The 15,036-nt window shown below is 38.6% G+C and overlaps 1 protein-coding gene across 1 annotated transcript in view; it reads left to right on the top strand.

Moving 5' to 3' along the window:
- LOC121374190 overlaps positions 1 to 15,036 on the top strand; it is a 105,359-nt gene that overhangs the window by 75,026 nt on the left and 15,297 nt on the right. Inside the window, exons 3-8 of the mRNA XM_041501171.1 lie at positions 327 to 394; positions 4,364 to 4,444; positions 8,158 to 8,337; positions 9,825 to 9,931; positions 11,908 to 12,016; positions 14,508 to 14,817. Of these exons, the coding sequence (XP_041357105.1) occupies positions 327 to 394; positions 4,364 to 4,444; positions 8,158 to 8,337; positions 9,825 to 9,931; positions 11,908 to 12,016; positions 14,508 to 14,817 (855 nt within the window). The remainder of the gene's footprint in view (positions 1 to 326; positions 395 to 4,363; positions 4,445 to 8,157; positions 8,338 to 9,824; positions 9,932 to 11,907; positions 12,017 to 14,507; positions 14,818 to 15,036) is intronic.

Genomic DNA, 15,036 nt, shown 5'->3' with positions numbered 1-15,036 from the left:
TCCTGTTACGCTCGTTTCCTCTTTCTGTAATCGTCCTGTTACGCTCGTCTGCTCTTTCTGTGATCGTCCTGTTACGCTCGTTTCCTCTTTCTGTGATCATCCTGTTACGCTCGTTTCCTTTTTCTGTAATCGTCCTGTTATGCTCGTTTGCTCTTTCTGTGATCGTCCTGTTGCGCTCGTCTGCTCTTTCTGTGATCATCCTGTTACGCTCATTTCCTCTTTGTGTAATCGTCCTGTTACGCTCGTCTACTCTTTCTGTGATCGTCTTGTTACGCTCGTCTGCTCTTTCTGTGTTCGTCATGTTACGCTCGTCTTATCTTTTCCAGGGTGAAGCTGTGCTACGTGTGCCTGGTGTTCACGCCTCAACACGAAAACGTCCTGCAGTTCAAAGAAAGTGAGTTACATTCGTGTTTATCATTCTCTTGGTGTTTACCTTAAATAGCAACCACCTGTGTTACAGCGACTGGTGGCTTCAGCCTGCAAGCGATTCTAATATACCAAAATAACGTGTGTAATGAATTCCATATACTGTGGGAAGCTTGTGGATTCAATTCACAATCCCTTACAGTATTTGGAATTAATAGAGATGACTAGTTACTGTTTGGTTCTTTTAATTACAAGTCCCGAGTAATATACATTTCTCATTATACATATACATGTAGTTGTTGATACGAACATCTACTTCTTTGTTTTTCAAATATGTCGGTGTAAAATCTATATAACAATTATTACATGTTTCCGAAAGAAAAAAAATTGTGATATATTTTCGAACGTATTAACTTAACGTGGACGTATGAATTTAACTTGTCTGTATTTTTGTACGCTGCTTAGACGTTTTCTCTAAAGGATTTTCTAAAAGCAGAAATATATGAGTAATGGACTTGGAACACTTGAGTAAACATTTTGTATTAAACTATTTTTTAAAATAAATATTACAGTTATGTAGTGTTCACTATGTTATTTCAAATACTATACTTCCCAATTCATTCAGATGAAATGTGACAGGCGGTCCCCCTGACTGACAAAAAGGAATGAACTTCTGGTCTTCACTGCCTGGAGGTGTATACATAGGAGGTTCTTGTTAGTTTTCAATAAACGCATTTGTTTTGCGTCAGTGGTGTGCAACAAAGGGGTGGAGGAAAGGTCATTTACGAATTAAATGAAGCATCAGTAATAATAATGTAGCTAGTGATTGTCTCCCATTGTCATCACCCCCGTATCCAAACACGTTTTTACTTTACGAACGTTCGTTCTTGGTCGTTTCAATGCCGCCATTGTCGCGCAGTTGATTCAGCGGAAGAACCGACCCGAGCGACGTCTATCGGAGTTTAGAGCGATCTTTACTTCCAAGGGAGACAAGACAATGGCATTCGATCGATGTACACTGTGTAACACCACTTGTCCGTGAAAACACCTGCCTGTCAAAGTAACACATGTTATAAAGTCATTCCGTCGCTAGGTGTTTACCGTATTTCTCCCGTGAATTTCTAACAAAGGTTTGCGCATTGTGGATTTTCTCGTAATGTAGCTTTGAGAACCTTTTTCATCAGAAGTCATGGGAACGGACATCACGATAATAATAACACAATCATCTACTTCGTGTGTGTCTGGTATTTATTGGTTTAAAAGCTCTTTCAGGTCTTGTTACTTGCTGATGTTTTCTCGTTTTCTTGTCACCGTAGGGAAGGAAGGAAGGAACTATTTTAACGTGCCCACATCCTTACGGTTCAGGCACGCCAACCATGGATCCAAATACTGGCATAGCCAGTCCATGATTCCATGGTCGGAGCCGTAGGCAATAGCCAGTGCCCTCAGTAGTTTAAGAAGTAGCAGGCTACAACAGTGATGATAGCAGGGGGCAAAGCGGGGGGTCTGGGGGCCCTCCCCTAGAAACATTTGAAAAATCAAATTTCGATGTGAACTAATCGCGTTTCAAGACAAATAAACAACTAGTTTGGCACCTTGTTTGGATCCCTTTTGTAGGAGACTTTATTAAAGAAGGGAAAGCACTTTTTTTTTTACCATCAACGAAAAGTAGGCGGCGGCAAAAGCTGTTTCAGGCGGCGATTTGCCGCCTGAGACCGGGTACTTTTGAGGGCTCTGAATAGCTACCCTTCTATAAATAAGATTTATTATCTTTAAGTAGACATGTGAGGTACTAGCACTAATTATTATTAATCTGAACGATAAAAACTGTTACCACTATCAAAATAATATCTTCGCATAAGACGGAGTTAAAAGATAATTTTGGCAAGGCTGTGGTTATTTCCATAAATCTCTGCCATGTATAATGGAGGACTGCCACCTCCCAACACACCATTTACATGACGTTACATCCTTCCTACACTGCCTGTAGGAGGACTGCCAGTCCCAAGATAGCTTTAATAAATCAAAACCTGCACAAAATAATAGGTTTTGTCTACCTACACATTACTTACGCTTTCTTACATAAATTTACACTTTGAGCAAACTCAATGATTTACTAGTTGATTTGCTTTTCGTAATAGATCAGCATTCATTTTATACAAAAACAGAAAATGTACCACCTGGGAAAATAAAGTCAAACACTAGAACTACAGTTAACAACATTACGGCTTTACACTTATGTAATTGTTTGATTACTTGACATTAATGGCAGTTTCTGAAAACAGTTTTCATCATAACGTGTATAAAAACACCTGTAGTTGTATATTCATCTCTTTCATTATATTATGTTCTTTTCCACTCGTTTTCAAACAACAAACAGCATTCCTGTGAAACCTGTAATTTAAAAAATAATAATAATAACCAAGTAAAATCATTAAAAAGTCGATGCTAAAACAAATAATCTTCGTTATCATTCTTTCTCTTGTTGTTCTATTTGCGACACATCAAAGTACATTCGTTGTAAGCCTAACCCACTAATCGTTTGTCTTTGACAATAAAACCTTTGATCTTCGTAATGCGTTTTCAATGATGTTTGCCAATCCATCGACATTACGCACGCAAACATCGCATACCTAGCTGCGTAAGACATTACAATATGGATTCCTTGTTCCATATCCTGGAGGTGTTGGTTCTAAAAACAGCAGAAGATTGTCGCCCGTCGCATCCTTTGTATTTACGACATCATGGACTAATCCGAGCTATCGATAATGCGTCACAGGACATCGCGCAGTAGAAAGCATTTCTGTATAAAAGCGAGTATTATGTTTCTGGTTGTGCAAGATGGTATATATATATATATATTTAATAGATGTTATTTTTATTGAGTTCAAACAAACATTATTTCGTGGAAGTATATCGCATATACAGTAATGCGTATCATGTTTTTTTATTGTGTAAAATAATATGCTAATGATATTTTTTACCAGCTTCAAAGACGTCGACATATACGTCAAAATTGTTATGTGTTACGTATGAAAAATATTATGATGTACGTTGAAGTATTGTTGTATAAAAACAAACGAAGTAGGCTTAACGTTTTGTATAATATATTTGATGGCGTCATTTTTACAGCTCAGTTTTGGCAATGAAAACTGTACATTGTAATATTAACTATGATTACCAAATAATGTTTAAAAATTACTTGGAGGTTTTTTCTTAAGATGGCAAAGATCCATTATGTGCATTGGTGAAACACGCGCGCGCGCACACACACACACACCCATACACACACACACAAACAAACAAACATAAACGCACCACCACTACCACCACAAACAATAACACACACTCACACATGCACACTCACTAAAACACACACACACACACACACACACACACACACACACACACACACACTCACTCACTCACTCACTCACTCACTCACTCACTCACTCACTCACACACATACGAGTATATAAACATGTCTAAAGCGGACCCTGAAAAACCGGAATCCTGTCAAAACCGGCCACGTTTCAAGGTCCTCAATTTTCTAAATTTCTAAACACGAATGTCTAAACACCGGATGCTGTCTAAATCTGATAAATAATATTAGGTTCCCGCTGTGATTCGGTTTAGTTGAGTTGGATTTCACTGTGTGTGTGTGTGTGTGTGTGTGTGTGTGTGTGTGTGTGTGTGTGCGTGTGTGTGTGTGTGTGTGTGTCTGTCTGTCTATGTGTATATGTATGTCTCTGTGTATGTGTATGTGTATGTATGTATGTATGTATGTATGTCTCACTGTGTGTGTGTATGTATATATATATATATATATGTGTGTGTGTGTGTGTGTGTGTGTGTGTGTGTGTGTGTCTTTACCGATACCTGAAAAAACTACCCTCATATTTTTCTTTAGAGAATCCCACGTCCTTTACGCCGTGATGTTATGAACAATCTAAAGATTATCTTTACGTTTTCTTCATATTTCTTATCTCTTCATCAGGTTTCTGTGTTCGAGACGACGAGATTGCTAGCGTCTGTGGAAGAATCACGGGCGACTTTGTCCTCTACACGATCGTGAAAGGTGGGTGGCGTAGATCGGATCGGGAAACACTTGGCATTGTTAGAAACACCATGTCAGACAAGCGAAAAAAAGATAATGCACCTCTTTGGCAACTCTATACCAGAAACATTATAGCGGAGTCGGTAGAACCTTTTGCTGAAGCCAGATCCTATGCAAACATTGCGTGATCACGTCGGGCCATAACAGGTTTTTTCTTTATATTATCGGTTTATTTACAAATGAAGAGATGCACATTGCTGCTGGAGCCAGTCCCTGACAAGAGCCGGCTACGTCTTTTTGGTTGTGTAAATCTGTCCGTGGCACAGATTACCGAGTTCTCTCTCTAAACGTCTTCAGAGGCTGACCTTTCGTTCTGTTGATCTTAGCCACTTTATGCGTTTCCAAACATGCTCGTTTGGTATTTGGTTTGGAGAGAAACTCAAAAGGAAAGCATTATTGCTGTTTATTGTGGCAATGTCAAGTAGTGTTAAGCGATGATATAAAACGTATATCGGTTACATGGCACGATTTTTATTTTGGGGAATAGTGTCTGTGATTTGGTGTTAACAATACAATTATGCCTCACCAGAATTTGATTTAGAGTGAAACATTAAAGAAATGTTGTTTTAAGCATTGACATAGTCTGTGTATCAGGAGCACAACACGACGTCTAATATCAGTAGTGTTTATTACTAGTATGCAATAGGCAAAAACGAAAAAGAAATAAATATTTGTTTAACAACTCCTCTAGCATATCATAAACTACAGCTATTCGGAGTCTAACATATGGTTATTTAGACACTTGGTCGAGATGAAACGAAAACAGGAAACCCGCTGCCGCCACACAGAATAAGCAAAAGTGTAATGTAAATGTACAAAACAAACTTTTGATTTGGAGGGTTCCAGCTGCCTAGAACATGTGACAATAGGTTAGTATAGGAAGAAACCTGTTTCCACTTTATTGTTAAGCTTGTTATTGAATAGCAAGAGGGGGTTGTTTGGGGGGGGGGGGGGGTGTTCATTAAACATATAATAGTATGCACCAGGTGGATCCACCACCTTATCACAGACAGAACAGCACATACAATGGTATACATACACTAGCAGCGATTTAGCCTACCAGTTGATTTGGGACGAACCAATTCCCTACTATTCATAAACCAACCGACTGTGCAATTTCGACAAATTTCAGATGTCTGTAAGAGCTGGTATTAAACATTGATATCAATCACATGACACAATTCGTAATTCTAGTGACGTCTATGGCATAATTACCGTGACGTAATGGAAACATAGCGGGTTTCCTCTGTAGACTACGTGTCACAAGTTACCAAGTGTTTCACTCCCGATAGCCGATTATTATTGAATCAATGTGGCCTCGTGGTGTCGTTATACAAAACTAACTTTTATTTACATATTCACCATGTATTCAACCGAGTGCACATTGTATCTAATTGTATGCAATGACATGTTTCCAGTGTGCACCGTGCTTTATCGATGGAAATTAAATATGCATTTTGAAAGCCACTTTAAAGTAGTTATAATAACATAATAATGTAGTAATCTTATTACGTTGAAATACCTTACCTGCAATGAGATGTTCTTAAAGTTGTTAAAATGAGGATATTTGATCCCCTGGTGTGACGATTGGTCCTCTACTGGTCCAACCGGAAGAGACTATAGATTTCGCCTCCGTCCTTCTGTCCGTCTGTATGTCTGTCCCTCTGTCCCACATATAGTTTTCTGGATTCATCCCACCCCCATTGCCTCAATATATTGAGCTGGAATTTTGTTTAAAGCTTTATCAAGTACTGTTAGCTATTTGTGGCAGAATTATGGCCCATGAAATTGAGAGATACGAAAATTTGTTGGGCGCGGTAGGGGACATGTATTGTTTTAGCCGTACTCTCAGAATGATTGTTTTGTATAAGAAACATTTTTATCCCCTGATTAATGGTGAGGGTTTTTTATCGCTAAAGCTCGGACATAAAAATCGATATCAACTACTAGATCACTCAGTATCATCTATTAAGACGATTTCAATATTTTACGAGGAAATATTTCAGTTTTGAAATGGTATACGTCACACAGATTCGAATAAATATAATTAATATTAATGCAGCTATTTTGGTATGACATTCATATTTAAAGAGGATTAGTTGCATACACCGTGTATAATGCAGTGATCAGGGCCGTGTCTAATGTTTCTCAGGGGAGAAGGGCCGGAGAACAGTGATCGTAATATGGATGATTCATAAACGATCTAAATCAACAAGCTGTCTTGCATTTTCGCCATCTGATGAAGAAACAAAATAGTTGTAACAAAACGGACTCAGCATTCCTGGGCCCCGTTCCGCGAAGCGATCTTAACACTAAGATCACCTTAGTGCATAAGGTAGCTATGCACTTAAGGTGATCTTAGGGCTAAGATCGCTTTGTAGATCGGGGCCCAGATCTGCTGAAATAGCTTTTACAAGGGCGACCCAGAAAATAATTTAGGGAAACCCTAAATACAGCTAGGTACAATGACCAACTCCCTAAAAAGAGTACTTTAATAATAAATAAAAAAAAGTGTAAACAAATTGTTAAAGATGGGCATTTTAATTGTTTAAGGGTTGGGGTAGGGGGCAGGTTCCACTGTTTCGTTTCCTTGTATCCGCCCTTGGCTTTTTAAAATGTTGAATGGCTGTTGTTGCGGATAGGATAGAGGTATTTGTGGTCAGGGCTGGATTTATAAACACGGGGAAGTGACGAGGGTTAATGTTAGGGGTCCTTTCAGGCACGTATGATGGTTTAAAAAAAAAAATGGGAATGCGATTATTTGTGGGGTGGTGGATTGGATGTTTACATGCAAACATATGTTTTTTTAATGTGGACAGTGCACATACTATGGTGTTGTGCTACACGAGGTTGCATACCCACGCACCTACTCTCCCATGCTGTTTGTTGATATACACATTCTGTATGTAATGCTAGTATAATGTATTTTTAATTTCTCGAGGTTCCTGAGTAATTTAAAGACTTTAGACAGCTGTTCTCTTTATCTTTCCTCTTAACTCCGTCCTGTTTATCTACGTTTAGCTTGTCAGAAGATGTTTTTAATCCACAGGAGGTTTGCGTCTCATTACATACTACATTTACCATAGTTTGACACCCAATAGTCGGTGTATTTTTCGTGCTGGGGTGTCGTGAAACATTCATTCATTCATTCATTCATTCACACATTCATTTTTCTTTCTTTCTTTCTTTCTTTCATTCATTCATTCATTCATTCATTCCTTACATACTACATTTACCATAGTTTGACACCCAGTAGCCGGTGTATTTTTCGTGCTGGGTGTCGTTAAACATTCATTCATTCATTCACACGTTCATTTTTCGTTCTTTCTTTCATTCATTCATTCGTTACATACTACATTTACCATAGTTTGACACCCAACAGCCGGTGTATTTTTTCGTGCTGGGGTGTCATTATACATTCATTCATTCATTCATTCATGCATTCATTCATTCATTCCTGATATTTGTATTGTACGAGATCTTTTACCCACAGCTCCTTACACTGTGATTTTACATAATTATACAAATAATATTTTCATATACTTACCTTTTTTGACACCCAATAGTCGATGTGCATTTTCGTGCTGGGGTGTCGTTGAATATTCATTCGTTCATTCATTCATTCATTCATTCATTCATTCATTCCTCACAGTCTTTGTTTTATTATTTTTCAGTCCCGAGTCTGCCCGTCCCGTGTCCGTTCCAGGGTCCGTACCTGTTCGCGTACACCAACCACAGCGAGTCGAGTAGGGAGTGCAGGGAACCCATGTCGGACATTCAGGCCTGTGCCGACCCCTCCCGCTTCATATTCCGTTACAGGCACTGTCACAGGGGCGCAACACAGAGCATTACCAGTGAGTGGGAGACGCGGGAGTGTTTACTGTGTGGTAATGCGGTGACAAAACAGGACAGAAAGAAATATTAGGAAAGAAAGAGATGGTGATTGAGAAAGAAGGAAGGAATAGATGGGTATATGTAATGAATGAATGAATTAGTGAGCGAGAGAGTGAGTGAGTGAACAAGAAACGAATGAATGAAAGAAACGAATGAATGAATGAAGGACTCAATGAAGGACTTGAATGAAATAATGAATGAACGAACGAACGGACGGATGGACAGATGAATGAATGAATGAATGAACGAACGAACGCACCATAACTCATCACCAGTGAGTTAGTGTTGTATTGTGTGATAAGATAAGTTGGTTAAAAATAATTATCAGGAACAGGCAAGACATCCTCGAGATACTGACAGAAAGATATTTGTTCTTCTTTTTTTTTTCCTTACAACATCCTTCTTTTACACATGCCTACACTACAGTGTATTGTTACATATTGATTACTGTGTCTATAAATTTCTTCTTTCATTCAAATGCCGCGATGTTAAAACCAGGAGATTCGCATTATCTCTAAAACATTAATAACGTCTATTCTGTTTGTCATAACGACCGTAACGCGTAATATCCTCATTTACATATTTTATTCACAAATTATAGAAAATGTAATGTTTTAGTGACAAACCATTAAAATAAATTGCTAAATGTTTAAAGGCTATCCTTTTAAGTAGGACATTCCCTGCTATGAATTATTTTAGAAGGTATGAATTATGTTTAGAAGACTTGGGCTTATCAATTAAAGAATGATCGTTATGTAGTTGTTTATTTCTTTCACATTTATTAATTTCTATTGTCATTATTGTTTTTATAGTCCTAATCAGGGCTGACACTGGAAATAATTTAGTTTTATCCAATTAAGAATTATGCAGAGTATTTCCTTGAACATGATTTAAAAAAGGCTAATTTAAACATCTGTATAGCCTATTTTATTAGCCAAATATTAAATATTGTAGCCACTTTTCATAATAAAAAAGCAATTGGCTACGTTGGCAATGGGAAGGGTGAGCTCTGCCTAATTATTTTACACTGGGATATTCAATCCTTATGCAAACGTATATGTAACTTGACAATTATCCGAAAGGATTTAATATGTATATGACTATATTAAAACCTAAAACGTCCACAAGCTTAAAGTAACGGACCCTAATTTTCAAAAAACGCACAGTTCTTCTAAGAAGTAATGGTTAATGAGACAAGCTCTACCTAGTTTTAGACGGTATTTCCCTGTTTAACTGTGTGTTGCAGGTTCGTATATTAACTAAACTTGGTATCCATTTTCACTAGTCTGAAATTAGGTTCTGCGCCTTCAATATGCATACTGTCACGTTATATATTACTATTGTACGCATTTACAATATTTTGTTTGATGCATCTTTGATTGAAACGTGGTGCTTCAGTTGTCGAATATCTACCATCGTCTGTCATTTCACCTTTTTTTCTTTGAAGAGCTGGACTTCCGGTGCATGGCTACATGGTTCAATGGAGAGAAATTTCTCTACGGGAAGTTCACGGGTCCAGGGCTGGTCGGCAACGAGAGGAAGTACAGATGTTTTGTACGTATTTTGTCAGCTTTACTAATTAGAAATTCTTCTGGTAATTGCTGCAACTTTTTCGTGCTTTTCGCATTTTCTAAAGTACTGCAACGTGAAGAAAAAAATGTCCCTGAACCGATACACGTGCCATGCATTAACGAACGACAGACAGGAGAGAGAGAGAAAAGAACTACGTGTGACCTTATGGTCGTTTAAGAGCGATTTTTAATACACAAAACACATGTCGGAGGTCAGGCATTTGTTAATTGGTTCCTATATTAGCATGCTAACTTGTTCAAATTGTTTGTTTTCGCCGAAAAATAAAGATTAGCATTTAAGAACGAGAAACGCCTACTCAATTATTCCAAGATGCTTCAACTGGCGGCAGCGATGCGTTACGCTTGTTTGTTTAGATCTGCCTGTCCGAAAGAAGATTACTTCAGTATTGGTTCCATACGCTGTCTGTACGACTGTTGACAAAGAGAATTGCTTTACTCTCTTTATGCACTTTCAACTTCAACACGGCTCCATCTGTTTCGTTTTCAATCTGTTTAGATTTCTGTATTGTCTGTTGTATGAGCAAGGCTATTTTAATTACTTGAAAATAATGTTTGTTTGACCTTTTTATTTCTCTCTCTCTCTCTCTCTCTCTCTCTCTCTCTCTCTCTCTCTCTCTCTCTCTCTCTCTCTCTCTCTCTCTCTCTCTCTCTCTCTCTCTCTCACACACACACACACACACACACACACCTTACACACACACACACATTACTGTGTTGTATAGTTTTGGTCTAAACCAAAATTTAACAATTTAATATTTTGCTGTTGTTAGCATTAGGATTTAGTTATATTAAAACACCTTAATACGCAGAACTCTATGTAAAAGTGTGTGTGGGGGGGGGGGGGGGGGGGGTCTGAATAGATTTTAAGTGTCTGTGCTTAAAACATTCAAGTCCCTTCATAATTAAACTTTCTGTCTTTTTTCCCGAAAACAAATGTTCACCAACTCTTGGAAGATGAATGAGAATTAACGTTCTTATGCCTACTTCTACTTCTCCACTTGTGTATCAAAGGCAGCAATATGTACAGTCGCAGCTGTTGGGAAAGTGCATGTAAAAGCCTCTTGATGCTAATCGAGAGAAAGCAATTTTCTCGAGGTAGAGCATGTCTTCTCTGATTGTGAAGACCATCTATGACAGAGACTGTCTTTGACACCTAATAGCTGATGTTTAACAAAGTGTTGAGCTGTTGTTAAACAGACATTCCACGCCTACACATGCACTTAACATGGTCTGCACTCACTTGAACTCCGTCAACGACGGGCAGTCCGTGGTCCTCAATAGTGTGGCTAAAACTACATGTATGTTATTTAGACTCTGTCTGCGACACAAACCATCTCTCCGTCCGTCCGTCCGTCCGTCCGTCCCTCCATCCATCTTATAGACATCCATCCATCATTAAATACATCAATCCAGCCACACCCATCTATCATTTGTCCATCCATCCATTCATGCATCCATCTGAACATCTAACCATATATCCATCCAGTCATCCATTTATCCATGCATCTAATCATCCATTCTGGGGGCGAGACGTAGCCCAGTGCGTCGTTAAATAAACCATTTCCATTTCCTAATCATCCATCCATCCAGCCATACATCCATCCAACCATACATCCATCCAACCATACATCCATCCAACCATACATCCATCCAACCATACATCCATCCACTAATCTGTTTATACATCGATCCATTTGCCGTCTATGCATCTATTTATACATTTATCTATCAATTCATGTTCTGTTCTGTTCTTCCATTTGCACATCTATCCACCAACCTATCATCGATATATCCACCTACTATCCGTCCATCCACTCATTCATCTATATATCCACATCCACCCACTCACTACTTCATATATTCATCCATCCATCCTTCCTTCCATCCATCCATCCATCCACCCACCCACGTTATAACTCTGTAGTTGTCTGTTTACAGATGTACAGTTTCTGGAGCACTCACGGGGAGATGTCCATGTCAGCGGACGCCACATGTCAAGGCTTACAGAGTCCACGAGTCGGGGTCCTCACCATGGATCTCAAACACAGTAAGTGCCTTAATAATTTAACTACGAGTAGATCTTGGAGAACCTATATCTCAAACACAGTGAGTGTCGTAACAATTTAATTACGAATAGATCGCGGAGAACCTATATCTCAAACACAGTGAGTGGCGTAACAATTTAACTACGAGTAGATCGCGGAGAACCTATATATCAAACACAGCGAATGCCTTAACAATTTAAATACTAGTAGATCTTGGAGAACCTATATCTCAAACACAGTGAGTGTCTTAACAATTTAACTACGAGTAGATATGGAGAACCTATATTGCAAACACAGTGAATGCCTTAACAATTTAAATACTAGTAGATCTTGGAGAACCTATATCTCAAACATAGTGAGTGACTTAACAATTTAACTACGAGTAGATATGGAGAACCTATATATCAAACACAGTGAATGCCGCAACAATTTAAATACTAGTAGATCTTGGAGAATCTATACCTTAAACATAGTGTCTTAATAATTTAACTACGAGTAGATAATGGAGAACCTATATTGCAAACACAGTGAATGCCGTAACAATTTAAATACTAGTAGATCTTGGAGAACCTATATCTCAAACATAGTGAGTGTCTTAACAATTTAACTACGAATAGATAATGGAGAACCTATATTGCAAACACAGTGAGTGGCTTAATAATTTAACTACTAGTAGATCTTAAAGAACCTATATCTCGAACACAGTGACTGCCTTAACAATTTAACTACGAGTAGAATGGAGAACCTATATATCAAACACAGTGGTTGCCATAACAATTTAATTACGAGTAGATATTGGAGAACCTATATCTCAAACATAGTGAGTGTCTTAACAATTTAACTACGAGTAGATATTGGAGAACCTATATCTCAAACACAGCGAGTTGCTTTAACGATTTAACTACGAGTAGATCCTGGAAGTGATATCAGGCATATTATATAAGGTCTTCCATAGTCCTGTTTCATGTGAAATATAAAGAGTAGACTTTCGAAAGTTCATATCCTTTCGGAATTCTAATAGTTCCAATAGTTGTCCAGAGTCTTCTTCATAGATTTGAAATACAGAATGTACTTATGTGTAGATAATTGAACTTATATCATGAAATGTCTTCTAGAGGGAAAGAAAGAATAAACGCACGAAAGTTTTTAATGGCTGTTCATAGCCTTTCAAAATTCTATTAAAATAAAGTAAAGTAAAGTTTTTTTTATTTAACGACGCCACTAGAGCACATTGATTTTTTATCTTATCATCGGCTATTGGACGTCAAACATATGGTCATTCTGACACTGTTTTTGTTTTAGAGTAAACCCGCTGTCGCCACATAGGCTACTCTTTTACGACAGGCAGCAAGGGATCTTTTATTTGCGCTTCCCACAGGCAGGATAGCACAAACCATGGCCTTTGTTGAACCAGTTATGGATCACTGGTCGGTGCAAGTGGTTTACACCTACCTATTGAGCCTTGCGGAGCACTCGCTCAGGGTTTGGAGTCGGTATCTGGATTAAAAATCCCATGCCTCGACTGGGATCCGAACCCAGTACCTACCAGCCTATAGACCGATGGCCTAACCACGACGCCACCGAGGCCGGTTATTAAAATAATGAGTCCAGGAGACGAATAATGGAGAACTCATATCAGTAATATCATATAAGGTGTGTAGTCTCCCAGAGTCCAGTTTCATTATATAGACAAACAGGCGTTCGAAAGTTTCTAATGGTTGTTTATAGCCTTTCAGAATTCTATTAAAATAATGAGCCTACGAGTGGAAATCCTCATGGATCTAAACGAAAGTGAGTGTGTTAAAAAATGTACCTTTGAGTAGATAATGGAGAACTCGTATTGATCAATAATATCATATATGGTGCGTAGTCTTCCTGAGCCTAGGTTTTCATTATATAAGCAAATAACGAACAGACGTTTAAATGTTCCTAATGGTTCTTCATAAGCCTTTTATTTCGGAATTCTTTTAAACTAATATTTTTTTTTTTTAAATAAGCCATTCTTTGATGCGTTTAAGCACTTAGCCTCTCGAGGATGGTAATAGTTTGTTATTACTCCCATGTTTGAAATTATTGATCGCATTTTCTATTGTTGTCTAAGCCAATTTAATGACAAAAAGATATATGATATCCACATATGACACGTTCGTAAGTTGCCTATCAAAACGTAAATATATCACCGAATCTTCCTTCCTCAATTGAAGGGGAAATTGGGGGAAATTGAGATAACCGCTCCAATGGCGTGTTTGATGGTGCATGCACTGTGGTTATACCGCAATGGATAAAATCCCCTTATATGGTTGACGTAAACCAGAGACATATACATACGAAGCTATAATTGTAAGAAACAGAGGAGTGTTGTAAAACTACTCTTCGGTTATTTAGTTGTTGTTGTTTTTTTTTTTGTTTTTTTTTGGGGGGGGTAATAGTATACAACTCGTATGCTAGGTATAAATTAAAACACGTATGTATTTGTGTTGGGGTTTTTTTTAGGACTGGACCAATGGCCTCGACCCACGTGTTCGTTCCCGGAGTACTTCTCGAATACGAAAGTGTGGCGAGATATCGGCGGCCAGTTCAAGATCGAGCTGGACCGGGACAACCAGGTGTTCCGCGTGATGGACGTGGTCGACCCCGGCTTCATCCGTTACAGGGAGGAGCGCTCCGAAACCAGGCTGTCCGTCAAGTGCATCGACGTCTTCAGCGACAGGTTCCACTCCATACACAACATGAGGATGCCGTCGGACACGGCGTCGCGAAACGAGGAGATCAAGATCATCGCCCACACCACCAACGATTCATGGTAGGTTGTCGTGCATCAGTTCCTGGGAATTGGTCGCATGTCGTACGTTTTAAAGACACTGGTCGGAGCTCCACGAAACCGATTAACATGTCAAGGCAATGTTATGATAAAGTCCACCACTGCTGGTCACTTTATATAAACAATATTGAAGCCAGTTCCCTTCTGCAAAGAATATGCAATTTGATATCCTGACACAGATGTGTCTGTTTGTTTCTGGGC

Source organism: Gigantopelta aegis, chromosome 6, assembly GCF_016097555.1.
Source record: "Gigantopelta aegis isolate Gae_Host chromosome 6, Gae_host_genome, whole genome shotgun sequence".
Classification (NCBI taxonomy): Eukaryota; Metazoa; Mollusca; class Gastropoda; order Neomphalida; family Peltospiridae; genus Gigantopelta; species Gigantopelta aegis.
The sequence above is the reverse complement of the archived record's forward strand: the minus strand, read 5'-3'. Positions and strand labels throughout refer to the sequence as shown.